This window comes from Musa acuminata, chromosome BXJ3-10 (genome assembly GCF_036884655.1).
Source record: "Musa acuminata AAA Group cultivar baxijiao chromosome BXJ3-10, Cavendish_Baxijiao_AAA, whole genome shotgun sequence".
In the NCBI taxonomy this organism is placed as follows: Eukaryota; Viridiplantae; Streptophyta; class Magnoliopsida; order Zingiberales; family Musaceae; genus Musa; species Musa acuminata.
The window spans coordinates 23,402,515-23,427,879 of NC_088358.1; the positions used below are offsets into that span (position 1 = coordinate 23,402,515).

General features: G+C 42.4%; 6 protein-coding genes across 10 annotated transcripts; 4 read left to right on the forward strand and 2 right to left on the reverse strand.

Annotated features, from left to right (window-relative positions):
* Positions 1-308: 308 nt before the first annotated feature.
* LOC135651802 (protein BYPASS1-LIKE-like) lies at positions 309-1,987 on the forward strand. The gene has a single exon (XM_065172229.1). It carries the CDS (start codon positions 334-336, stop codon positions 1,717-1,719), a length of 1,386 nt encoding a protein of 461 aa, XP_065028301.1. The 5' UTR covers positions 309-333; the 3' UTR covers positions 1,720-1,987.
* A 2,741-nt stretch (positions 1,988-4,728) lies between these two features.
* LOC135650877 (exocyst complex component EXO70C1-like) lies at positions 4,729-7,289 on the forward strand. The gene is made up of 2 exons (XM_065170528.1): positions 4,729-7,044; positions 7,110-7,289. Exon 1 carries the CDS (start codon positions 4,882-4,884, stop codon positions 7,012-7,014), a length of 2,133 nt encoding a protein of 710 aa, XP_065026600.1. The 5' UTR covers positions 4,729-4,881; the 3' UTR covers positions 7,015-7,044; positions 7,110-7,289.
* Positions 7,290-8,259: 970 nt separating this feature from the next.
* Positions 8,260-12,125, reverse strand: LOC135650491 (protein PHLOEM UNLOADING MODULATOR-like). The gene is made up of 4 exons (XM_065169878.1): positions 11,651-12,125; positions 9,990-10,384; positions 9,690-9,883; positions 8,260-8,824 (listed from the first exon to the last, which is right to left on the reverse strand). The coding sequence occupies exons 1-4, from the start codon at positions 11,932-11,934 to the stop codon at positions 8,429-8,431; spliced, it is 1,269 nt and encodes a 422-aa protein (XP_065025950.1). The 5' UTR covers positions 11,935-12,125; the 3' UTR covers positions 8,260-8,428.
* A 196-nt stretch (positions 12,126-12,321) lies between these two features.
* Positions 12,322-15,936, forward strand: LOC104000299 (uncharacterized). Its single transcript, XM_009422311.3, has 9 exons — positions 12,322-12,486; positions 12,584-12,693; positions 13,668-13,786; positions 13,869-13,966; positions 14,424-14,511; positions 14,598-14,732; positions 14,815-14,923; positions 15,160-15,308; positions 15,583-15,936. The coding sequence occupies exons 1-9, from the start codon at positions 12,425-12,427 to the stop codon at positions 15,628-15,630; spliced, it is 918 nt and encodes a 305-aa protein (XP_009420586.1). The 5' UTR covers positions 12,322-12,424; the 3' UTR covers positions 15,631-15,936.
* Positions 15,937-16,228: 292 nt separating this feature from the next.
* LOC135651969 (syntaxin-61-like) lies at positions 16,229-20,836 on the forward strand. 5 transcript variants are annotated; one of them, XM_065172665.1, is made up of 10 exons: positions 16,229-16,390; positions 16,637-16,741; positions 17,019-17,132; positions 17,869-17,982; positions 18,192-18,391; positions 18,909-18,990; positions 19,546-19,629; positions 19,895-20,412; positions 20,523-20,599; positions 20,701-20,836. In XM_065172665.1, exons 1-8 carry the CDS (start codon positions 16,244-16,246, stop codon positions 20,003-20,005), a joined length of 957 nt encoding a protein of 318 aa, XP_065028737.1. In that variant the 5' UTR covers positions 16,229-16,243; the 3' UTR covers positions 20,006-20,412; positions 20,523-20,599; positions 20,701-20,836. The 5 variants fall into 5 exon arrangements, with proteins under 5 accessions (XP_065028737.1, XP_065028734.1, XP_065028733.1 ...); XM_065172662.1 differs by lacking the exon at positions 18,909-18,990 and having other exon boundaries at positions 19,563-19,629; positions 19,895-20,274; positions 20,357-20,412; XM_065172661.1 differs by lacking the exon at positions 18,909-18,990 and having other exon boundaries at positions 19,563-19,629.
* Positions 20,837-20,889: 53 nt separating this feature from the next.
* Positions 20,890-22,091, reverse strand: LOC135651968 (ethylene-responsive transcription factor ERF110-like). The gene is made up of 2 exons (XM_065172660.1): positions 21,603-22,091; positions 20,890-21,521 (listed from the first exon to the last, which is right to left on the reverse strand). Exons 1-2 carry the CDS (start codon positions 21,898-21,900, stop codon positions 20,890-20,892), a joined length of 930 nt encoding a protein of 309 aa, XP_065028732.1. The 5' UTR covers positions 21,901-22,091.
* Positions 22,092-25,365: the final 3,274 nt, after the last annotated feature.

Genomic DNA, 25,365 nt, shown 5'->3' on the forward strand with positions numbered 1-25,365 from the left:
TGGACGAGCCTCTGGCCTCTCGTTGCGTTGGGCCCCAGTCATCCGGTTTATTTTGGTCAAACCAAAATCGCATGACGATGACCTGGACCCGGTCCATCTCCACCGAGCGGAGATCAAGCGCGGCCCTCCGGAGGAAAAGCATCCGCCCGGATGCGGTAGGGCGCACACGTCGCTTGGACCCACCGGGGTACGCCTTCAGTCGACGTGTATGCGAACCGGTCGTGTCGCCACGTGGCACGAGAGCGTCTGCTCTATCGCGACGCGGTTAAAACAAAGACCCTCTCCCCTCCCCTCTGTCTCTGGTCCTTTTTACCGCCAAGAAAGGAATAATTTATGGGCCCCGCCCAAAGGAAGGGCGAGACGCTTTCCAATGGCGATAAAAGAGGACCACTAGGGTTTCGGGCGTCCGGCATCGGCGACCTCCGCCATCGATCGAATTCCCTGCTTCCCCTCCTCCAATCTCCCCACCTCTCTTTCAATTTCGACCGCACTCGGGATTCCGCTGATGCCCCTGGTCTTCGTTTTGGGGGATTCGGCGGTGTGACAATGCCCGCTGCGGACTTCCAGGGCTTGTCGGCCCCTTTCGCGTCCACCGGCCGCTCGTTCCTGAGCCTCCGGCGCGACCACGCGGCCCACCCGATGGACGCACACCACCGCCACCACATCGACGCTGGCGAGCAGCGGGAGTTCGACGCCTTCCAGCGCCAGGTTGCCGACCTCTTCAACGACCTCGCCGGCGGCGGCGATGAGATTCTCTCCATCTCCTGGATCCGTCGGCTCCTCGACACCTTCCTGATGTGCCAGGAGGAGTTCCGGGTGATCCTTTTCGGCCACCGCCGCCCCCCGACCCTGATCGACCGCCTCGTGTCCGACTTCTTTGAGCGCGCCGTGAAGGCGCTCGACGTCTGCAACGCCGTGCGCGATGGCGTCGATCAGGTTCGGCAGTGGCGGAAGCACCTCGAGATCGTGCTCGTGACCCTCGGTCCCGGTCACCGGGAACTCAGCGAGGGCCAGCTCCGCCGGGCCAAGAAGGCGCTCGGCGACCTCGCCATCCTTATGCTCGACGAGAAGGACACAGGCTCCGTCATGTCTCACCGCAACCGTTCCTTTGGCCGGAATAGCGGATCCTCCTCATCAAGCAGCGGACGTCGTTCGCACTTCCGTTCCCTCTCCTGGAGCGTCTCCCGATCCTGGTCCGCAGCGCGGCAGCTTCAGGCCATCGGGAGCAACATAGCCGCACCTCGTGGCCACGAGGTCGTGGAGACGGCGGGGCTCGCGGTGCCTGTGTACACGATGAACTCGTTGCTCCTCTTCGTGATGTGGGCCCTCGTGGCGGCGATCCCCTGCCAAGACCGTGGTCTCCAGATCCACTTCTCCGTCCCTCGGAGCTACCTCTGGTCGGGTCCGATCATGTCCCTCCACGAGAGGATCGTGGAGGAGTCCAAGAAGAAGGACAGAAAGAACTCGATTGGACTGTTGAAGGAAATCCACCAGATCGAGAAGTGCGTGCACCACCTGACGGACCTGATGGATGCCGCCCAGTTTCCCATGGCAGACGACAAGGCGATGGAGGTGAGGCAGGGTCTGCAGGAGCTGGCCCAAGTCTACGAAGCTATGAAGGAAGGTCTTGATCCATTGGAGCGTCAGGTCAGGGAAGTTTTCCTTCGGATTGTACGAAGTCGCACCGAGGGGTTGAATTGCTTGAATGGTGCTGAATGAAGAAATCACATTGAGGTGTTCTTGAAATGGAATTGAGTGTGCAAAATTTGTGTCATATAATAATATCATCTTGCTTTCCTTGGGTTTCCAAGCTGCATGTGGTGGCAGGCTAGGGATGGATGGAAGATCCTGCAATTGGAAGGAATCAAAGAGATGGATGAAATGTTTTCTTCCACAAATAATCTAAGCAGGTAATGTGCTCTTGTATTTACCAAAACACATTTGTAAAAAGAAGGGATTGGATTGAATTTTGTGATTCTCTGTGTTATGTTTTAGTGTCTTTGGTGTACATGTCTTCATTATTCCAATCTACCTAGTTTTTTCAAACAATCATTGATGCATTTCCATTGCCCGAGCATGAACACAGGGTAATCTATTTATTCATGTGTGGAGTATTGGATCAATAATTGTCGTTACAATTTCATGATCTGTAAATAATCATATTCCGAAAACTGTTATGCTTGGAGAGTCTTCTAAACAGGTTGGCCTACCGAGCATCGTAGTTTGGTCTGCTTCTTGTATTGTTTAGTTATGAGTGCACATCTCTACCCAATAACACGAAGTTAGCAGTTTTGGTTCTGTACGGCGATATTCTCATCAAGATTTATTTCCTTTTAGAAAGGACTTCCTCCACTGATCAAACACTTCTCAAGTGGTACCTCTATACTCGAGAAGAGAGAGAGGGAGAGATGTGTTTCATCATCTTATTTGACTTGGTGACAATATGCATCTTGTTATATACTTGTTTTAGTCCTGATTCAGGCCTTATCAAAGGAAATGCATTTTTCCAGACTTGTCTCAGCTTCCCCTGCCAACTTATTTCTGAGGGTTTACTTCTTTACGTTTTTCCTATCCATTTCTTTCCTGTTCAGAACACCATGATCTCAAAGAGGTACCATTTCTTGCTTTTCTGAATTTAGATTCTTTCTGTATATACTATGATAGATTGTTGGTTTGCTACTGCTGGATATCACTGCTCTTTCTTATGAACAACGATTTTGTCAGTAATTTGTCTTGGAACTGATTTACCTTGGTTTAATTATTTCTGGATTTTAGATCGTGGTTCAGGATGGCAGGAACCTAAATCTAGAGATCTACTAATTCGATAAACATCTTGGGAGTATCGCCATGCCATGTACGATGTATGGAGATGTGGTCATTGTCTGTTGTACTCGGAGAACAGTTACAAAGAACAATGTCAAGAAACATGTCTACATCTTTATAATATCTTTGGTAGGAATCTAGTAGCAACTCCAAGAGTTGCTAAAATTGATCGATCATAGGTTGCTGCAACAGGCTGATTACTAAATTCTTGAAATTGTTTGTTGTCATGTAGAATGCAGTATCTTGTTTATTCCTCTATCTTTACCAGCTTGATTCTCTTTGGTGTTAAGATGTAATTGGTCAAGCAGATGTTGATACATCTACGGATCATGACCGAGGAAATGAACTCGCAGTGTTTATATGCTGTTTAATATTTTTGTTTCCCTAATGTTAAGTTCATTACATACCAAAATGATGGATGAGCATGTTGCAAATGCTTGTGGCTGTGTTGTTTGGTGTCTAGCATGGATAACATATCTGACATGGTGCAGAAATGTGTGCCAGAGGCTTTCTATAATCCTTGCTTGATTGACTTGTTGATGAGTGGTCCAAGAGCCCTTGTCGTTTTGCAATGGTTGACTTTTAATGCGGACCACTTAGAACAAGAACAACCTTCAAGGGCCATGAGAAGCCTGCCCGTTGACTTTGCTCATCCCCAGTCTGCAACAAAAAATTGTGTGGGAATGGAAGCATGCTTGTCAAGTTGTTTCTTCTAATTCAGATACAAGTTGTTATCAGATGCTTGGACATAAAACAGTGTATTCTTGGATTTGTGTGAATAAATTAGTGTTCATGGTTGAAACAGGAATTTTGTATGGCATACCAAAAAGTTTCTTCTATATGAAATGTGGATTGGTTGTGGAAGGTTTGATTGGAATTGTTTTTTTAATGAAAAGATCACAACCTCATTCCATTGCCAGGGAAGAACAAAGAACAGCAGGATCAGTGTAAAAATTGAGGGGAATTCATTTCCCCAACTCATGCTATCAGATCTATCTTTGACACAATTAAGTCAAGACAAGAGTTGTCTTGTTGAGGTTTGCATGTATGTAACAAAATATAGTGACAATAGATTGTTGTCAGTAATGTTCATTTTGCTAAATTTTGTAAATGAGAAGTTAATAATTCAAATTAATTCACATATTATGCATACTTACATTGATGTAGAGAAATAAATTAATGGTCATATTAATTATTTTTTATTAAAATTAATATTTTTTCTGACTATTCAAATTTGAAATATTTTTTTATAAAAAAAATATATTACAGTTTTGATATAATAAAAAAGTCTTCGGATTGTCTCTTATTTTTTTTATAAAAAATCATCTCTTTATCTCTTATTTAATTAAAGTATCGAAGGAACATTATCGAGTGTATGCACTCGGATCAAATCAATTTAGATAATCCTAAATCTTTTATCATTAAATATAAAATAAATATAAAATATGCTCGTTACATCTCGATATCCATACATTTAAGCTTTGAAAATCGATCATAGCACTCCCAAAATTAATTATGTATTTTATATAAACAAATTGAACTAGATCAACTTTAGTCATGCGATGATTGATCCAAGTCATTTTTCATTAGATATAAAAGAAAGTTTTAAATATTATTTTTAAGTTTGAGAAAATAATGGGCGTATTTTAAAATGATCCTTAATGTAATTATTTAGTCTCCTCTTGCCAACTACTGCTTTTACGTGGCTCCAACTTTGGTACGTGGAGCCAACCATGCATGCGTCCCCTGCTATGCCTTTCCCGTTCACCCAATGCACAATTGACTTGGTCCAACCGAGCTATTTTGCAGGACCAAAAATAGCATCTCCCATCCCTATATTGACATATGTACAAGTGGAAACAGCCCAAACCCCCTTATTTCCTCACACAACCATACCTCTCTCTCTCTCTCTTTCTCTCTCTCTCTCTCTGTGCTGGACACCCTCCCTTCCCCTTCTATCCTCTCTTTTTCTCTCACTATGCGTAACCCTCCTTCGTCGGCTTTGCCTTGTTACTAGTTTTGTGGAAAGAAGAACACAACAGGGGAAGGAGGACACCGATGGAGTGCAACCAGCCTCATGTTCCCAAGAAATCCAGCAGCTTCTCCTCCAGCCGCGACGAGAAGCACCGCGAGATCAACCGCAACCTCTCCTTAGGCTCCATCAAGCTCGAACAGAGCTATGAGAAGAAGGAGAGACACGACCAGGAGACAATAGAGGAGGAGCGGGAGGAGGAGAAGGCCACAAAGGAGCAGGAGGAGGAGAAAGAAGCAAGCAATGACGAGGAGCCTGAAGCTACTTTGCTCACCATCTCCGAGGACATAGATAGATTCCTCCGCTTGCTCCTCGCCGTCGAAGATGGCCAAGATGGGAGCCACGAGCCGCCCGAGATCCCCGAATCCACCGTCGAGAAGTTTGTCATTTTGGTGGAGGAGGAGATCGCCAAATACGAGACCGGCGAGGAGAAATGGCCCTCGTGCGACGACGAACTCTCGCTCCTCGATGCCATCGACAGGGTCTCGAAACTGACATCGGCGGTGGCGAAATTCTCGTCGGAGCTCAAGTACAACGAGGCGATGAACCATTCCGGCAGCGTCCTCCACCACGCCATGTGCTTCCTCGAAGACGAATTCCACTCGTTGCTTCAGGACTCCAGAACAAAGCAGGAAGCAGCCAGCAGCAGTTCGAGGCCCAAGCAGCTGCCGTCACTAATCTACCGCTTTCACGAGCCGGAACGCAGCGTGTCACCCTCGTCGGAATCCAGTCCCTGCGAGTCTTCCCAGGCATACATACCGGAGAACACCGAGAGGCTGCACAGGATCGCCGACGCCATGATCTCTGCCGGGTACGTTACAGAGTGCTGCCAGGTGTTCTCCATCGCTCGACGCAATGCATTCGAGGCAGGACTGCCGAGCCTCGGGTTCGAGAAGGTTGGCATCGAAGACGTGATCAAGATGGCGTGGGAGAACTTGGAATCTGAGATCGCTACGTGGGTAAAGGCCTTTCGCCACACCATCACGGCCTCCTTCACCGCCGAGCGCGAGCTGTGCGAGGCTGTGTTCGCCAGCCACCGCGCCATCTCCGACCGCCTCTTTCTCGGCTTCGCCAACGGCGCCATCGTCCAGCTCCTCACCTTCGCGGAGGCTGTCACGATGACCAAACGCTCCGCCGAGAAGCTGTTCAAGGTGCTCGACGTCTACGAGGCCATGCGCGACGTGCTGCCGACGGTCGAAGCCCTGCTCCCCGACGATGGCGAGAAGGACGAACCCTCCGTCTTTGCGGATCCCAAGACGGAGATATCGTCATTGCGGTATCGCCTTGGAGAGGCAGCCGTCGCAATCTTCTGCGATCTGGAGAGCTCGATCAAGGCCGACAACAGCAAGACCCCTGTACCGGGCGGCGCAGTCCACCCTCTCACCCGCTACGTCATGAACTACCTCAAGTACGCCTGCGAGTACAAGAGCACATTGGAGCAGGTCTTCAAGGAGCACAAGCATGCCGAGAAGCCATCATCCTTCGACGAGGACCGCGAAAATTCTCAGACAGGCGGTGGAGGAGACGGCGACCGCAACAGCAACAGTAGCGGCAATGACAATTACAATCCGTTCGCAGCTCAACTAATCGAGGTAATGGACTTGCTGCACTCCAATCTGGAGTCGAAATCGAAGCTCTACAAGGATCTGGCCTTGAGCAACATTTTCTTGATGAACAACGGGAGGTACATCGCGAAGAAGGTGAAGGGGTCGCCGGAGATCCATCAGCTGCTGGGGGAGACGTGGTACCGGAAGCGGTCGTCGGACCTGAGGCAGTACCACAAGAACTACCAGCGGGAGACGTGGTCGAAGCTGCTGGCCTGCCTGAGGGACGACGGGCTCCAGGTGAGGGGGAGCGTCGCCAAGCCGGTGCTCAAGGAGCGGTTCAAGAGCTTCAACGCCATGTTCGATGAGATCCACAAGGCGCAGAGCTCGTGGGTGGTGAGCGACGAGCAGCTGCAGTCGGAGCTGAGGGTGTCAGTGTCGGCGGTGGTGGTGCCGGCCTACCGGTCCTTCCTGGGGAGGTTCTCGCAGTACCTCGACCCCGGGAGGCAGACGGAGAAGTACATCAAGTTCGGGCCGGAGGACCTCGAGAATCTGATCGATGAGCTCTTCGACGGCACTCCTTCGTCGTCCATCGCGAGCCGGAGGAGGACATGAACAGTAGGGTAGCGGGAACGGCCGGTGGTGGTGAGCTTCTTCTTCTCTGTTTATATACTGTTAACCATTGAGATTCACTGTAAGATTCTACGTAGGAGGCGATCAAAAAGCTGCGCTCACGTCCCAGAAGTTGAGATCACGCCTCGTTTCGTGTCGTCCTCGACAAAGGCAGCCGGCACACAAGAGTTAACACAGAGGGTGACGACCATTCCGCCATTGTTGTTGCTTGTGTGTTTCCTTCCCTCATTATGCGTTGTTTGTTGCCAATGACAACAAGAGCTTCAAGTTATAATTGTTAGATCTTTTGCAAATTGAAAGTATATCTTTGTGTGAATGTTATCTGTGAAATTGATGGGTTTTGATCCACATAAATCATTTGTGCAACCAATGCTCTTGCTAAAAATAGAGCATTAGATCTTCAAAAAAGGGATGGATGCCTTTGAACATGGCGTGGAATCTTAATCAACAAATAAAAAAGGAGAAGAATTCATTGCCAAGAACATGATTCTCTGCAGGATTTCCATCCGCTAGCAGTGAGCCAAGGAGAGTTTAAAGCCCATGGAAGGCCACCTCGTTTCATCATCCCCAAGAGTCGAACAACGTCGATCCAAAGCTCTACCTCCTCTTCCAGATGAGTTGAAGACCCCGATACCCTTCCAACGAGATTCCATGCGACAGGAGCTGCATGCTATCTTGCACGACATCCACGAAAACCTCGACCATCCTTGCACCCACGTCATGGATCACGTTCGACCTGAACCATCTCTTGTAGATGTCCTCTTCCACGATCAATCTGTTGGAGCACCTCGGCCTGCAATTGGTTATGTTCGTCCCAAGTGACTGCTCTCCGCCATAGACTGGCTTGATGCACGCTCCTGATGTGCCACTGGAAACGATAAGTTCTATTACAGGTCGAGGAGATGGAAGAGATGAGAAGAAGGCTGGGATGGAGAAGATGACTGAGCGAGATCAGTGTTCGCTTCATTGACACCACCTGTTGATTGCGTTTGGATGACAACAATCTCAATATGCCTTGTAAATGTATCAGATGACGACGATGTAAAACCATGAAACAGACGTTCTACATGTCTACCTTGAGTGAAGCAATGAACAGCAAGCAGATTCTCCAACTTATGTGATCCAATAATGAGCTTCTCTTTCATATATCTAAATGATCTTTTCAAAAAAGCCAGAATATATACTTGTTTGTGTGTGTGTTTGTGCAGTGTTTAATGGAGAAGAAACTAGTCAAGACAGCAGGATCATGTCATTGTTCCAAATAATGTCCAAACAACAGAATAAGTTTACAGAAAAGACCCATAAAACCACATATAAAGTACAACACATACTTTAAAAAAGTACAACAGAGGTTACAACCATCAGATACAGAAGCTGGTGATAATTTCACAACGAATTACCCGTCGCTGGTCAGCGTAAAGGCGAGGAGCACCATAATGAGGGAGACAGTAATGGTTGTGCCAGCAAATAACCATATAGCCCATTGAGAGGAGCCCCGCCTCTCTTGACCAGCCCTCTCCACCTCCTTCAAGAGATCCCTAATCTCATCGATGTCTGAATCCTTAGCCGCATGAATCAGTCTGCTCTGGACCTCATCAAGTTTGGCGAGTCTTTTGGTTTTGGTTGCATCTTTAGCAGACCAAATGAAGCCAGTCATTCTCCACAGAAGGATGCCGACATAGATTGCCACTATACAGTCTACGGTGTAATGGTGGCGTTCTCGAATCTCTCTCTGGGCACTGTGCAACACTAGAATCCATGTCAGAGCTGACGTCCAGCCACCATATGCTTCCTGAGGCCAGAAACAATTAAAGTATATTTTAGCAGTACTACCAAGAATTCCAATATGCAGCTCAGAAATAAAATAAAAAATTGAGAACTGCAGGTATGCCACCTTACCACTCTAAATTCATTCTGTTAAATCAAGAATATGAAACTTAAAACTATAGATTGTTTAGATATGACTTTCAACATTAAACTGAGGTGCTCGTGCAACATTTGTTCTGCTAGAACCTATGATTATGAAGTCACTGCTCTGAATTTATGAAAATTTCCTGATCACAATAATAGAGTGGATGGATTTTTCTGCTTCTCATTCCATTGTTTTACTTCCATTTATGAGCTCCCTTTGCATCAAACACATGACAGAGAATAATAAAACCAACAGCATAAGTTTCAGAGGCAATTGGATATCTATGAAGCTTAAGACAATGCAATTAGAGGATGTGATTTTGTTTCAACAATAAACTGAGGCATCATTTGTTTCCTTCCACAGTACTTGTGATTTTGATATTCTTGCAAACTATAAATATAGGATAAAAAGAAATTCAGAAAAGAGGATATGAGAAACAAAATGATAGATTAGATGCAATTAATTGATATCAACCACAATTAGTCGGATAAAATTGTCAAGATAACAACAAGGAGCAAAAGGTGATTTATGTATCAGAATGTGGCTAATATTAAAAGATGGTGAAGCTATAGTAAAAAACATGGTTCGTATTATAACAAGCAACAATAAGCCGAAAATGTCCCAACAGTCACAAACATTGTCCATACACCACACCAAATGCCTCAAGCAAATTTATCCATTATCATCTATAATTAAATTATGCTGTTTAAAAAAATAAAACACATGCACAAAGAACTAAGCATACCGTCCATGCCATAGCAGTCAATACAGCAACAAGCATATGACCACTGTATAGCAGGTCATTACAACCGCCACCAGCTTTCTTCAACAATTGATACCATGAAGATCCCTCTGAAACAGTGGGCCTCAATATATCTATCAGAAAGTTCATCCGGCCCCAATTAGGCCGATATTCACCAGGATATTCTCCAATTGTGGCTAAAAGACAAGCAGGAAAAAAAAAAGCTTTCAATTAGCAGCTTATAGATTTATAATGTTAAACTAATAAATAAGTTAGATCTTGACCAGTCCTAACTAAACTAACCGTAGGGCATATCTGTTTGTATTAGCTTGCGAATGGCATCCGAGTTAGAAGCATATGGCATATAATATTTCTGTACCCAAGGATGAGGATGATAGGGTACTGGAAATCGGACTTCAGCACACCAAGGTCGTACCGATGGAAGAATTGTAGAAACAAATGTTACAGCTCGAAGAAGACGCCCTATAGCCATGGTAAACATATACCTCGCGGCGAGTCCAAGACCAGGGGCTTTAACAGAGTTAAAAACCACAGAGAAAGCCAACATCACAAACAGCATTAAGAAATGATGTAGCCCAATTATATGTGCTCTTAGCATGTCAACCACAACCTGTGGAAGCTTCTCATTCAGGAACAAAAGCAACCACTGACCACTATCAGGAAGTGGGGGTGAAGATCTGCCAATTGAGAATTTCTTGAATCAGCAAAGTTGAAAACCATAATAAATAATCAATATTAGAATGCATGCTAATCTTTTGAGATGTATAAATAATTATGGGCAAACACTGAAAATTATTTTGTAAATAGAATTGTCTAAAAACAACAGCTTCTGATAGAGCCATGAAGAAAAGTTTTCTGACATTTCCAAGGAAAAGTTCTTGCTTGATGATACAATAGATGTACCACAAAACCTAAAAGGCTTTCTTTTCATTCTGCAGAAAGCTTAAAAATGATGTGCATAGTGGCCTCACTAACATAGCCAGTAAGAAAAATTGTTGCTTAAAGGATATACTATAAGAAAAACAACCACATGAACAGATATGTTTCTGGTGAATATCTACTTAAGAAACCAAAGGAAAGAGAAATCCTATGATTTCTTAGAAGTGTCATTCTAAGAATATAACAATGTTATTGAACAAGGACTTTTGTAATTATTGTGACAGAGCATATGACACTTTTTATTTCTTTGACATGGAAAATTGAACAAGCTAGAAGATAGTCAGAACATTAGCTTCTAATTGTGCACAAGAGCAATGACCTCTACATACGCTTCAAAGATAATAGAGGTGAATTGGTAAACTATAAGCAATTTGGTTAAATATATGCATCACTGCTTCATTTTTCACTGCAGATATTATAATATCCTGATTTACACTATTTCAATTGTACATATTACTCATCTCTCCAACCTGCCTAAGACATATTCGTTACTCTTCACATACACCGTAGATTTAAAAGCATTGGTAGTGAAGAAGTGTTATATTGATGACCTGAAGCATGCATGGGATCGACATGACAATCTAAAATGAATCATCTTTTTGTTCTTTTTTGCATATACAAGCACTGTGTTACCCCAAATTAACTGATAACATGAGCAATTCTTCTTTTTCTGATCATAAGACTGTATGTCATTTTCTACTAGTTGGTTAAATTAATTATGGCCGGGTCCCAAAAAGCAGGTGGCGAAATGTTGCAACTATATCACATCAAAATGCCTTCTTTTTTCCAGGATGTAATTCCAGTTTTTGACATGAAATTTCTCAGACATGATAAAGACTAGCATCTGTGGAGAAAATCGATGTATAAGTGAAATTTATCACCAAATAATTTAACTACATTGACCTACTTCAGACCAAAAATCACCAGGAACATGCTCGAAACAGGCAAAAATGACTTCTTCTAAACTTAGTTTGCAGCATTGGATCCGCAGAGGTGGTACTTACGTATGCCAATCGAGGCCGAGGACAGCGGTCACGAATCGGACGGAGAGGGCTTCGCAGAGCAGGGCGGAGAGCATGAAGACCAGCGAAGCGAGGAAGGGGATCGCGGCCCGTAGCTCTAACGGCCAGTGCCGGTAGAAGGGGGCGCGACAGGCCGCGGCGAGGGCCAGGACCGCCCACAGGGCCGGCTGGAGCCGCCCGTGCCACGAGGGCGAGACATAGCGCAGGTAATCGACCGCCACGTACGAGATCGCCGCGAGGCCGAGGCCCTCATTGGCTCTCGGCATCGCCGGCGAGGGGTGCTGGCGGCCGCCCCGGGCTTCTCCTCCTGAGGCCTCCCGCGATGGACGAAGGGAAGGGACGGAGGGAGAAGAGAAGAAGAGGGGAAGTGTTCGATTAATTGCCAGGTGAATTTAAAGGAAAGCAAAGCTGCCGAGCGGAAGGAAGGCACGACAAAAGGGGCGGAACGGAGGAGTCAAGCGGAATTTTAAGGCAGTGGAAATTTTGATGACCGATGATGGAGGAATTCGAGTTTTCATGAACTTAAAGGGCTTTTCTGCGTATTAGTCTTATACATTCGTGCCGCGCGTGTGGGAAAATATTTCTGAAATTACATATTTATGAAGGAGCTATTTGTAAACATGCACATAAACGTGGTTCGCGGTTCCCTGTCCTCCGCCGTCCCCCTAACTCTTTAAACTCCCCTGTAACCCTAACCCCAGAAAGGGGCCGGCAAAAGGATCGAAAACCCCCCCTCGACGAACTCCCTCGTCAGCGATGCAGCACGACGACGTGATATGGCAGGTCATCAGGCACAACCACTGCAGCTACATGGCCAAGTACTTCCCAAGGCCTTCGCTCCTCTCGTTCTTCGGAGACCATCAATCCGAGTGATTTTTAATGGGTCTCTAATACTTGTTGGTCGGTGTTGTGTAGAATCACCACGGGGATTTTCTGTAGAAACCCGTACAATGTTACCGGAATCTGCAACCGCAGCTCTTGCCCGCTCGCCAACAGTCGATACGCCACGATTCGTGATCATGACGGTACCTTGTTTCGAATTTAGCCCCTAAAATGCCTTGCTATTTGGATTGCTGGTAGGAAATTTATGTGTGGCGTTGATTGGTTTCTGCTTCACACTTATTTTTTCGTTTGTCTAACATCTATTAATCGAAGAAGATGGACGTGTGATAAACTATGTAAAGTTTTTGAAGACTATGTTCTATATGCTGGAGTTGTAAGTTTTCATTCTGGTCTAAAATTTGATTACAGAATGAGGACATTGACATTGTTACTGCCTACCTTTTTTTTAATTTTTTGTTTGTTATTTAGAGGCTGCTCTTGAATCAAGGAAGAAATAAAGAATGTGTTTCACAGAAGGATTTGGTATCTCAAGATCATAAGTTTGGGGCAGCCTTTTGTTATGATTAATTTTAACATAAACTTGCTTCTTATATGCATAATTGAAATTTGTAACAAAAACTTTCCCGCGATTTAACTGGCAAAGGTAGACATCGATGAAGAAGATAAGAGTCAAATCCATAATGGAAATTACTGTTGAAAGATAATAGTTTTTTTTATAATTTATGTGTTTAAGCTTCCTTATGGAACTAGGTCATTGTGGTCTTCAATAAGTATTATCTGGATTGCTAATAATTGGATTAGTTTAATTGGGTGGTTGTAAAGAAATTAGTGTACTGAAGCATTTGTCTTCTTTTAAAATTTCCATACAGTTAGTGAATTTATAATTGAGGATTGACGTATTTTACCTTCATGTACTTTCTGAAATGGAACCAGATAAGTACCCCATCTCCCATGCCCCTTTCTGAAGTTGACCTTGTTGATGTGCATCTGAGCTAGCTTGAATGGGTTTTAGAATGTATCAGTTCTAGTTTTATAGTCTAGCTTTAATAGAACTGATATCACTTATTTCTTGTTCCTTAATAATTTTATATATTTTTCTAGTTCTACTCCTGAAAATGCTTTGGTACTTTTTATCCTGACTTGCTGTCTTGTGCAGGAGTGTTTTACTTGTATATGAAAACAATTGAAAGGGCTCATAAACCAAATGAATTGTGGGAAAGAGTTAAACTTCCTAGAAATTATGAGAAGGCACTAGAAACTATTGGCAAGCATCTGGTACTTGATATTCTTAATGACAAGCTAACCTGACTTTTAACTTTTGGAAGCACTAGATGCATCATCCTTTTGGTTTTGGCAGGAGTACTGGCCTAAATTACTTGTGCACAAAATCAAGCAGCGCTTAACCAAAATGACTCAGTATCGAATACGCATGAGGAAGCTAGAACTGAAAGTGAGGTACGTATTTATTTCAGTCATTCCGTAGTTTCAATATGTTACATGTAGAGTAGCTGGAGATCAGGGTTTCAGACACAAAAATAGCATCTCTGTATTTAAAATCAAGGCTCCATATGTTGATCCTCCCCAAACCTTGCTTCGGTGGGAGTTTCATGGATCGAGTATCCTTTTAGAGTAGCTGGAGACTCGATAATATCAAAACTCTCCTTGTCTTGTCCTCATAGAGGTAAAGCATGTGTCAATAAAGAACGACAGTGTAGGTGTAGGGTATTAGACAATTTTTTTTATAATTCCATGTTTTGGCCTTTGGGCAACAAACATATTTTGAATCCACATCTTTTTTTTGTCCTCTGTGTTGGAGGCAAGGGATGTCTCTTTTTTCAACAATATTTGGTCTTTATAAAAATGGGAACCAGCAAACAATCTTTAAAAACTGGGAAGCTTTTGTTTGATACAGGGAGAAGATAATTACTGTACCTAGAAAAGAGAAAAAAAGAGAGGCAAGGAGGGAGGAAAAAGCTGAAAAAGCTGCAATTCTTGATAAGGTTTGTTACATTTCATCTTTTGTTAATTATTTTATAGTCCTGTTTGTCAGCATCAGCAAGTATGACTTGTTGTCAGTGTTATGCAGAGTATCGAGAATGAGCTGCTGGAGCGTCTCAAGAAAGGTGTTTATGGTGATATATATAACTATCCTGTTCAGGCATATAACAATGTCCTGGAAATGGAAGGCCTACAACCAAGTGCTGAGGAAGAAGATGAAGAAGTATGATTTAGAGTCAATTTCTGGCTCATCTTATGTTTCTTTGGCTGTTTATAGTAACTTGTACTTTTTCTCATTTTACCAGGAGCCAGAAGTAGAATATGTTGAAGGTTATGATGGACTCGAGGAAGAAGAGGACATGGAAGATTTTGGTGGTTTCGTGAAAAATGAATCTTTGATGGATGATGATTATGGTATAGATTTTTGACCCAAGGCATTTATTCTTTACATTTCTTTTTTGTTGTTGTCTGATTAATGCAATAACCATAGAAGTTCGATACAATAGTGACAACACTATACTAGTGGTTCCATTAAAAATTTCAATAATGTCCGGCTCTGAACTCAAGTGGATCACAGTTCCGCTCCCAGTTAGTCGATCTTATCATCTTGGGATGTGAAGTTTCTGCTAAATATGCTAATTTTGGTGCAGATGAAATGGATGAAGAAAATGAAGAAATAGAACCATTAGATCAACACCCTGCCAAGAAAATACGAAAAGCATCTGCATCTGAAGCTAGAAAGATAGAAGGTGGTGATTCTGGGAAAAAGTCAAAAAGAAAGGGGAGGGTAATCATTGAGGTACTGTGCCTTATTCTCTGTAACTGATTAAAATCCTTCTCCTCCTTTTGCAAGTAGAATAGTCTCATTACAACAACAATAGATCCATTGAGATTTTTTTTTTCTTTCTAAATTATGTAATTTGCAGCACTCAATCCCTTTCCGTCTTTTCCTTCCTCCCTCTGTATTTTTTTTTTCTTTCACCTCCTTTTTGCCTTTTCTATCTTTTCGAAGAACATTATAACTGATGAGAATTTCAACTGCTGTAACTTAATCATACTTTTGGATTACACAGGTTGAGCAGGATGAGGAATTGGGTGAGAGACAAAAGGCACATGTATAAAAGCTCAAGTTCCCTTGGTTTCCTGCATGCCCTTCACATCAAGCATCATCCCATGGTATGTACCTTGAGGGCAGACACTTATGGAGCGGGGAGACGGACGTTTCCGACGCCGAACAATTTTTGATATGATGTTGGTGTTAATGCAACAAAATGAGTTCTGTTAGTGTAACATCTAATTAGTTGAAATGTTTTGTCATCCTTTGTGAGACTCTCGTAAGGTTAATATTCGTGATTGGTAAGCATGCAGTTTGCATTGTCTTCCCAAATTTATCGATATCTTTATAAATGAATTGTTTCGGTAGTCCACTTTCAGCCTTAAGAAAGTGTATCAATCACTTCATTACCTGTTGCTATGATTTGATTTTGGGTTCAATTCCTTAGTTTTTTTTTATCCCTTCGAAAGAATAAGTATGTTCGTTCACTATTGCTAAAATATCCCTTCGATTGGATTTGGTGCTCTGATGGCTAAGCTAATAATCATGTTTTAATAGCTATATTAATAAATATGACAATTGAATGAACTCAATTGTTTTATTGGCATCGCTTTTTTTCTTTGCCTAAAGGGCAAAACAATAATAATAATAATAATAATAATAATAATAATAATAATGACATGGCACTCTATCTTCTTCTGTTTGATGTCAGGTTGTGTATGCCTAAACCAGTTCGACCCGACCCGACAATCCTCTATTCTCTTTGCTCTTCCCCGACCAACCAATTCTCCTCCCGGTCACAACCGTTCTTTTTGGTGCCGCTTCAGGTACTCCGTCGCCCGGCATTTCTCTTCCTTCCTCCGATCTTGATCTCCGTCGTCCTTCCCCTATTCCGTGCCATCCGCGTCTTTGTGCGCTTCGATCCGGCCGACCCAACCGCTATCTCGTTGCCGGAGCCTCGTGTCTTGTGCCCTTTCTCGTAGACCATGGATCTGGGTTTAGTTGGTTTCTTGTTCGTTTTATACTGTTAATTATGATGCCGTCGATCTTTGTTTGCTCTTTGGCTGCAGTAGTTGGTCTCTGAACAGAGGCGCCGATCGATCTCTCTCGAGGAATGCGCTGAGATGACACCTGCTCAGGATCCATTCTATGTTGTTAAAGAGGAGATTCAAGAGTCCGTAAGTCACTGTCCCCTGATCATTTGCGAATTGGTGACCAAGAGAATTGGTCATTTTTCTTTAGCAAGCAATTCGATGATCGATCAAGGCATTTGTCCAAAACCTGTGCATTCTGAGAAATTGGACAGTTTGTTTGATGTTCCTATGCAAGTGGGCATAACTTTATTATTTTCCAAATCAAACGAGAACTCTGTCTAGCGGATTTCTCATATTCTAAAGGCAGTCATATCTGTTTATGATTTCATCTGCTGTTTTTTTTTTTTTTTTCTGGTTGCAGATTAACAAACTGCAAGTTACTTTTCAACAATGGGAACAAACCCCTTCAAACACCGGAGAGAGTGTACACCTTACAAAACAGCTTGTTGTCAGCTGTGAGAGCATAGAGTGGCAGGTATTACTTTAAGCAAATACAAGTGATTCATGTTATGTTTTAAGAAATCTCCATCATCTCAAAATGTTCATCGTGGTAAAACTTGTGTGAGTAGAGAAGCAAGTGCACTGAACTGAAAGATACCTTTTAGTGAAGGTAATTTCAGCATAATAGTCTCCCTAATGCTTTAATTTCACATATGGGTCCCTTATTCTCATTATTTATATGAAAGTCGCTAAGTTTTTTCTTCCATTCTGCAAGTTATCCCCTTCCATCCACTTTTCTCAAACTATGATCAAAATGAAGGCCGTTTTAGCCCAACAGCTAACAAAAGTTGGCTTATGACTTAGCAAAAGATATCATTAAGGGAAAACTTATATGGAGTACAAAGGAAGCAAAAAAAAATTAAGGGTAAAATTTTTCTGTTATATGTGTGTTGTTAATGATCTAAAACTGTTGGTGGAATATACTTGCAATATTCCTTCAGATTTAACCTAAGGACCAATATGTACAACTTAAGAGATTTGTATAAGTTTCATACAATCAACTAAACTGGGGGGCTGTAAAAAATTGAAAGATTTTGCTGCTTGTGTGTCTGCTTTCATGTTAAGAAATTTGATAGATTTTTTTAGCTTTCTCTAATGTTGATGGAAGTCAGATGCTTCTGGACTCTATCAAATCTAACAAAACTTGCTTTCCTGGTTGTCTCTGATGGTTGAACTCTTTTGTTGAACTTGATCATTCTCTTAATGGAAAGGTGGATGAATTGGATATGGCAATTGCAGTTGCTGTGAGAAATCCTGCATGGTATGGTCTTGATGAAGTTGAACTTGAAAAGCGCAGGAGATGGACTAGCACTGCACGTTATCAGGTAAAGCTTAAAGTAAAGTTTGGAACTATTTCTTTATTATCATTTTTTTTACGTCTTGGATTGGTTTAAATTTTTTGCTTATAATATAGGTAACACCTTGTCTTGTGCGTGAGCTTGTGGAGACATGCATATTGAGAAGCACAACCATTACATATTTTTATTTGTTTCCATTTTCTTCATAATTTCTGATCATTTCAGCAGTAATGTAGGTGGGTAATATTAGGAAAACTGTAGAAGCAGGAAAGGAGAAGCAGAATTCATTCAGCTTAGGTACAAATGGTGTGCGTAAAGAGCTGATGGGGCTTCGGAATGATCATGCTTCTCAGGCAGGCAGATCAAACAATTACATTAACCAAGATAATGATGATTTTATCTCTTCAGAATCAGATCAGCAGCTGCTCCTGATAAAGTAATTCTTTGTCTTTTTTCATTTTCTGTTTTTTGTTATAGTAGTGAATGAGGTATAAAAGTTTAGGATGCATCTTCTGCAGCAGATTTGGGATCTGCGATCAGTTTTCCTATTGGTCAGTTCATAGTTGGTGGTTAACCAAGTTGATAACTTTAAATTTCTTGTTCTGGCACTCATTGGCCATGCTCTATTTTGTTGGTTTTATCAATGCTTTCTAGGATATGAGAGGGGCAGTGTAAGTAGTAGGACCATTGTTTTATAAATTATATGAAGTTTGTATTCTTTTAAAGCTTCCACGAGTCTTTGGTCCTTGGATACAAACTCTAGTTTCTTACTGGAGCTGTGATATTTATTGACACCACGAACTGTGAAGGAAAAATCCATCTTCTCTATAACAAAGAACCTCCTTATTCAAGTTTATTATTAAAAAAAAATTTAGGTACAATAAGTGTAGATTAAGTTACATAAAAGATTGCATTTTGTTGACACCTCTTTTATTTCCTAAATCTTACTTCAGGAAACAAGATGAGGAGCTGGATGAGCTTAGTGCTAGTGTTCGGAGAATTGGAGATGTAGGACTTACTATACATGATGAACTTGTTGGGCACGTATGTTCAACAACAAAATGCCTAAAAATGTCCTGCAATGATTAGTTGACTGATAGGAAAAAAGACTCCTGTCAAACTAACAAGATCCAATGGTGTGGCACATTTTGAGTATAGTGTTCTTGCATAATAGAGAATCAGGAGTTATTTTGCCTTTCTCTATGTAATGAACAATAAGTTCTCTTTTCCTAAAAAGTTCTGCTCCAATATTGTGGAAAATGGAAAACATTATGTCTTCTGACTTGTAAATGATTCTGGTTGGCTCTGGTCTCAAGAACTTTGTTATACATTATCTTGGTGTATAATGTTCAATACATACACATCCTTCTTGGTGTTTAATGTTCAATAATATTCAGTAAGATGTTTTTTGGTCATTGCTGGATCCTTTAGATTTATTAACAGCATGGCCATGTGAATTCCTCACTATAAAGATACTTTCATTGGGGTCAAATATCCTATCATCTTCATAACCATGCAAACTAGTCTCTGGTTTACAAGACATAACGGAGCTCCTTAGTGAAGAGTTAAATTTCATATTCAGTGTGTAAGACTTTCTGCTGCTGCAGGGAAAATTTATTGGATGAATTCGGCATGGAAATGGAGACTACTTCAAACAGGCTTGACTTCGTCCAGGTTAGTTTCCGCTCCTCCCCCTCTTTTTATTATTGTTTTTTTCAAAAGCAAAATTGTTGTTTAGCTTAGTGTAACCTTAGGAACAGGATTGTTTTATTCATTATGTACATTGTTCCAATTTAAGATTTGATTCAACTAAGATCGACTTTATTCGTGATATGTCTTGCTTTCATTTTCCCATGAGCTCGTGGTTTATTTGAAGATTGATCTGGGCTTTCATAAATATCTCCAAAACCATACCGAAAGAGAATATTTTTCTTTGCAGAAAAAAGTTGCTAAGGTGATGAAGAAGGCGGGTGCCAAGGGCCAAATCATGATGATAGCATTCTTGATAGTTCTCTTTATTATTCTTTTATTTTTGGTTTTCTTCACATAGATGGAGACTAAATTGATTTGAGCAGAAACACTTCGACTGTGAGCCATGGTTCTTTGAAGAAATATTGAGGCTTTGTTACTTGGTGTCTTATCAGGTTATACAATTCTCAAACCAGTAAAGGATTCATGCGTACGGCGGCATGGCGCATTGTGAATTGGACTCATCAGCTGCTGCCACCACCAGCATATACTGAGATTCTACCCTCCTGGACTGGTAGACAAATTGCTCGTCATCACAGCATCTTCAATCGAGTTACCACATTTACCAAGGTAGAGCAACACTGACATCCATTTCGTTTGGGCTGCTCAATCCATGCACGCATTCGGCAATTCTGGACTAACATAATCTTAGGGGAAGGGAGTAAGTTTGGTTCTGCCCCATCCTCAGCACATATTCAAGTGAAGCACGTAAGGCACTGTAGCTATTCTCGCATATTCTTTGTTTCTTTTATTTCATCTGTGCCTATCCTAACTATCTCGCTGACTTTTTCCTCTTGTTTGCTTGATTCGTTTCGAAGTCGGGAAGCCGCGTCCCAAACGTATACGGTCACCTGAAGCAACCTCTGCAAATCATATATTATACAAAGCAAAGAAGGTAAGTGTTGCTTTTGACCAATAAATCTTAGATGAGAACGCAAACAAGTTAGGCATTCACCGCATTTGCTTTTCTTTTTCACGTGTTTTGATTGAATAAAGCAAGTAAAAAAGAATGGGGATTTGGTCAACTCTGCAAAGAAGACCATCCAACATCCAATTCCCGAGTCAAACACATCAATCAATCAAGATACTAACGACAGCGCCACGACGACAAAAACCTTTCAGTGCCAAACTAGAGCCTGTGTTTTAGATCCAAGAAATGCGCTCTGAAGCTCCGGGAGTATAGTGTCAATGCGAGGAAGAAGATGGAGGATAATGGCTGCATCCACTCCAAGGTGGAGGTTGAAGATAATCCATCTGTTGCTCTGATTCTGGAGGATAGATGAGCGGAGAAGACGGAGGAAAGGGAGCAGAAGCAAAGGAAGAAGAAGCCAAGGAAGCATCCGTGAAAGGAGAAGCTGCAGAAGCTCCGGAATACATCATTTGATCCAACAGTGCAGTCGGAGGCATCCTCTGGTACTCCCCTTCTCCCCGCAGCAGCCTCGAGTACTCCATGTAGTCTCTCGCGGCAACGGCGGCGGTGGAACCGGAGGCTCCGTGTCTGCCGAACGGCTGGGACTCCATGTGAGCCTCCGGAGTGGCCGCCGGCGCTTTCCGAAGCCCGGCTTCCTCGGGGAAGTTGAGCTTGGCTCTGTTTCCTCGGAACCGGAGCGCGGCCTCGTCGTAGGCTCGGGCGGCGGCCTCGGCGGTGTCGAAGGTGCCGAGCCAGACGCGGGCGGCCTTGTGGGGGTCACGTATCTCGGCGGCCCATTTGCCCCAGGGGCGTCGCCGAACGCCCCTGTACCTTACTCTCTCTCCTTGCTCTGTTCCTGCCATGGCGGCCGCCGCTTCCGCTGCAGGAGCTGCAGTTTGCTCTGTTGCTGCAATCACATGAAACCAGGTCACTAATCTTACAGACTAGAATGCGGAAGATCAGAAATGAACGCCTTCGCTCCTCCAACCATCTGCCGAAGCCGCCGACGACGACGACCTCCCAAAGTCCCCAAAGCTAGCATACAACTCGGACGCGGCCTCATGCACGAAGCCCTCGTTCCACCTCGTCTGCCCACTGCCACCACCCGGCGGCGCCTCCGTGCCGCGGCCTCCCGCGACCACGTGCACCAGCGCCGACACCATCACCGACCTCTCGTACTCCATGAACGAGGAAGTCAGTCTTCCCGTCGGCGGCACGTGCGCTTCACCGTCGCTCCCTCCGCCGCCGTCGCCCGCTCCTGTATCGCTAGCCACCTTGAAACACATGCAAGCTTTGAGCTTGTTGGCTCCTCAGCGACGGTCGAAAGCCTCCAACCGTTCCAAACTTGGATGACGAAACCATATATATATGAAGGAAAATGATGAGGCCGTCGGAACGTGGTAAGCCGCCGCGAGAACTATCATTTGGGCCGTTGCCTCCAAGAATCCACGTCTCTTCCATAGACTTAAACGCGCTGCGAAGTCGACAGACACACATATTTCCCACCAGCCATGCTATTGGGTAAAAAGTCAATCATGAGGGCGTTTTGTGGTAGTAAAACTGTCGACGAAATGGAGAGGAGCGTGTTCATATGGGTTTGACCACCGAGTCGGCGCTGCGTGTGGTTGGGCGTTGGCAACGTCGGTGCCGCCGCATGTATTAAGTATAATAAGGAAAGCGTGGCTGAGGATGAGAGAGAAGGAAGAGGATTTTTTATCCCTTTCTATTCCTCATATATATATATATATATATATATATATATATATATATATATATATATATATATATATATATATATATATATATATATATATATATATATATATATATATATATATATATATATATATAATTCTGACATAAAGAGATTCACGGGCACTTTTATTTTCTGTTTCAAACATCAGAATTATAAAGAAATACTCCTTGTTTTAAACAAAAATAACATATTTTTGTTTTGGATGTTTGTAGTTTCATTTTTAACATATGTTCCTTGGGTGAACACAAGAAATGTTTTCCAATGTTATTAAGGATATAAAAAAAAATCAGGTGTTTTATATATACAAAAATAATATGTTATCTTCTTTAGTTGTGATTCAAATGGTCTCTCCGTTGAGATTGTAGTGTGTTGAAAACCTTTGAGATGACTATTAATGCACCAATAAGTTGGAAGTCAAAATGTCGGGTTGCAAGCTCGGAATCGGACACTCCGTATGGATCACAGCGACGACTCTCCATTAGCTTTCCAGCCTTCTCCAACTTGTTCTTTTCTTTCCACGGGAATAGGATTCTCGAGTTGCCTTGTCGGAAGGACAAGTAACCAATAATATCTCAATCCGATTGGATCCAATAATACTTCTTTATAGATACCATGGAGGGCAGGTGGTCTTCATAGGGCATCTGATAAAAAGTCATCCTCTTCCAATGGTGTATGCTATTGTGGTCATATTCGATGGTCATTCGAGTTGAACCGCTATCTACAGTGAGTCTTTAATCTGGCAATTAACATTGTTGGAGCTCTTTGAAGGTCGTCCTTTACCTACGGAGCTCCGCAAACCCCGGGCTTTTGTAAACCAAGTCAAACACGATTTGGTCAACCCCACACACGTGTCAACTGTACACTAAGAGCCGACAAATTGGAAGCGTGTGATGGGTTGTCGCTTCTATATGTTTGATTCAATGGCGGTGCTTTGGATCATCTCATGTTGGGTTGATTCGATGACTAGGATCGACGACACTGGAGACCAAAACATCATGACCACCGACGCATCCAATTTGTATGTTATTAGCACATAACAGTTGACTATGGCGTAAAAATCAAAGTAGGATAGCTAGCTAGCTAGCATCAATGAAGTTCTCCACATGATGCTCGCATTAGCAGAGAAGGAACATGAGCAGTTGAAATCCATTCCCTTACTATCAAATGTACGTATGCATGCAACGAGGTCTCGTGAACGCCAACGTCAACGCTCACGACATGTTGTGGTCCGAACAGTTGGTCTACAGTACTTCGTGTTGGTGGTGATGATAACAAGTGCAGGGAATGCAACACCATCGAATCGAATGGATGAACCATAATGCTGCAACCATAAGCCGCTTCCTCGGTGGCTACGCCGTACACATTCTCTTGTACTCGATCTCCCAAAGCCCCCATGGTCAACTGTTGAGTTTGTACTGTGCTAAGAACACACAAATTGGTTGATGTGTTGGTCTCCATTGCACTCGATCCTAGTCATAGAGATATATATGTTGTGTGGTCGAAAGCTGGTGCGCACATCGATTTCTTCTCCCTCCGCGACTTTGGAACCACTACAAGGATGGATGGAAGTATTCAGCGATTGGTTGAGGAATATAAAGGACTCGTGGTGAGGAAGGCATTAGTTTTGACCGCAACAACTTGTCAAGGCTTCTTTATGGTTGGCTGGCAAATTTAGTGAGCCCTTTTCATGTCTTCCTATGTCGACGGCTTTTGGTTTTTATGATTACTGTTGAAACATAGACTATAGATTCGACAGATGATCGTTTCCATTTTCATCATCTTTTATACTGGTCTGTTTCGGGGTTGACTATCTTTGAAGCCCAACATGCATGAACATCCAATCAGATAAGAGTCTGGCTGCCTTTAGTCTCTTTCTATGATAGACATGTAGGTATATGGTCTTGAGCTCTTTCCTCTTGCTTTCATACGTGTTCGAGTTGTATTTTTTCTAACAGTGATAATTTAATTAGATCTACATCGAAAATGAATAAGATTAAGATTGATTTATAAAGATCTGTTAAGTATATTATTTAATTTTTACTTTAATCGGTGTCGGTAAATGAACAGATGATGATACCAAAGGCTAATTCAAAAGGATGTAATGTTGTGCTTACAAACATGTTCAAAGTGTTATGAAATGTCGAGGATGGTCAAAGTCAAACGGGTGTTTGGTTGCTTGCAAGAGGATTGTTTGCTTAGAGTATTTTGGCACGCAATTAGATAGATCCCTAAGTGGACTTTCGAGGTTGAAAGACCACATGATTCATTTGTTAGCTATGATGTAATTGAAAGTTGGATTCGAATACTCTTTTCGTTCTTTCACGTTTTGCCTTGTTATCAATGATCGAAGATCTTTTTGAAATCAGTCATCTCGAATTTTGAAATTTTGAAGACATAGCTCACAATAAACAATCCAAAAATTTTGAAATTTAAATAGGTGTTTATGATTACTACGAGTATCACAAACATTAAACATGATCGAACAATAATTAGAAAACAATCCTAAAAGATGAGAGACTTTCGAAATTTTAAATTTGAAGTAGGTGTATACAATTACTACGAGCATCACGAATATTAAACATGATCGGACAATGGTTAGAAAATAATCACGAAAGATGGGAAACTTTTGAAATTTTAAATTTTAAATAGGTGTTTATGATTACTATGAGCATCACAAACATTAAACATGATCGGACAATGATTAGAAAACAATCATGAAAGATGGGACCTTGAAGTCGAAAAATAGACCCGTCCACGTAGTATTATTATGATGTAGAATCAATCTTACAAATCTCTTATTCAAATAAATTTGATTAATTTAGAAGTAATTTTGCATATTATAAGTTGCCACATAGTAATTCGGATCATGTTTCTTAATATACTTAAGAAAAAAATAAATATTAATAAATATTAATTATTAATTATGATTAAAGATTCTAAATCATGAAAAGATTATGTAAATGGAAGCATATCGATCAATAATATTATTTTCCTC

Excerpts from the sequence above, each read along its gene's own strand:
- LOC135651802 (XM_065172229.1), top strand. The coding sequence starts at position 334 with ATGGGCCCCGCCCAAAGGAAGGGCGAGACGCTTTCCAATGGCGATAAA.
- LOC135650877 (XM_065170528.1), top strand. The coding sequence starts at position 4,882 with ATGGAGTGCAACCAGCCTCATGTTCCCAAGAAATCCAGCAGCTTCTCC.
- LOC135650491 (XM_065169878.1), bottom strand. The coding sequence starts at position 11,934 with ATGCCGAGAGCCAATGAGGGCCTCGGCCTCGCGGCGATCTCGTACGTG. Across the intron at positions 10,385-11,650 it reads CTCGGCCTCGATTGGCATAC|ATCTTCACCCCCACTTCCTG; the intron begins GTAAGTACCACC and ends CTCAATTGGCAG. Across the intron at positions 8,825-9,689 it reads TGACTGCTATGGCATGGACG|GAAGCATATGGTGGCTGGAC; the intron begins GTATGCTTAGTT and ends TTCTGGCCTCAG.
- LOC104000299 (XM_009422311.3), top strand. The coding sequence starts at position 12,425 with ATGCAGCACGACGACGTGATATGGCAGGTCATCAGGCACAACCACTGC. Across the intron at positions 13,967-14,423 it reads AAGCTAGAACTGAAAGTGAG|GGAGAAGATAATTACTGTAC; the intron begins GTACGTATTTAT and ends TGTTTGATACAG. Across the intron at positions 15,309-15,582 it reads AGGGGAGGGTAATCATTGAG|GTTGAGCAGGATGAGGAATT; the intron begins GTACTGTGCCTT and ends TGGATTACACAG.
- LOC135651969 (XM_065172665.1), top strand. The coding sequence starts at position 16,244 with ATGGCACTCTATCTTCTTCTGTTTGATGTCAGGTTGTGTATGCCTAAA. Across the intron at positions 16,391-16,636 it reads TCTTTTTGGTGCCGCTTCAG|TTGGTCTCTGAACAGAGGCG; the intron begins GTACTCCGTCGC and ends TGGCTGCAGTAG. Across the intron at positions 18,991-19,545 it reads TTACTATACATGATGAACTT|ACTTTCTGCTGCTGCAGGGA; the intron begins GTTGGGCACGTA and ends TCAGTGTGTAAG.
- LOC135651968 (XM_065172660.1), bottom strand. The coding sequence starts at position 21,900 with ATGTGTTTCAAGGTGGCTAGCGATACAGGAGCGGGCGACGGCGGCGGA. Across the intron at positions 21,522-21,602 it reads GTCGGCGGCTTCGGCAGATG|CAACAGAGCAAACTGCAGCT; the intron begins GTTGGAGGAGCG and ends ATGTGATTGCAG.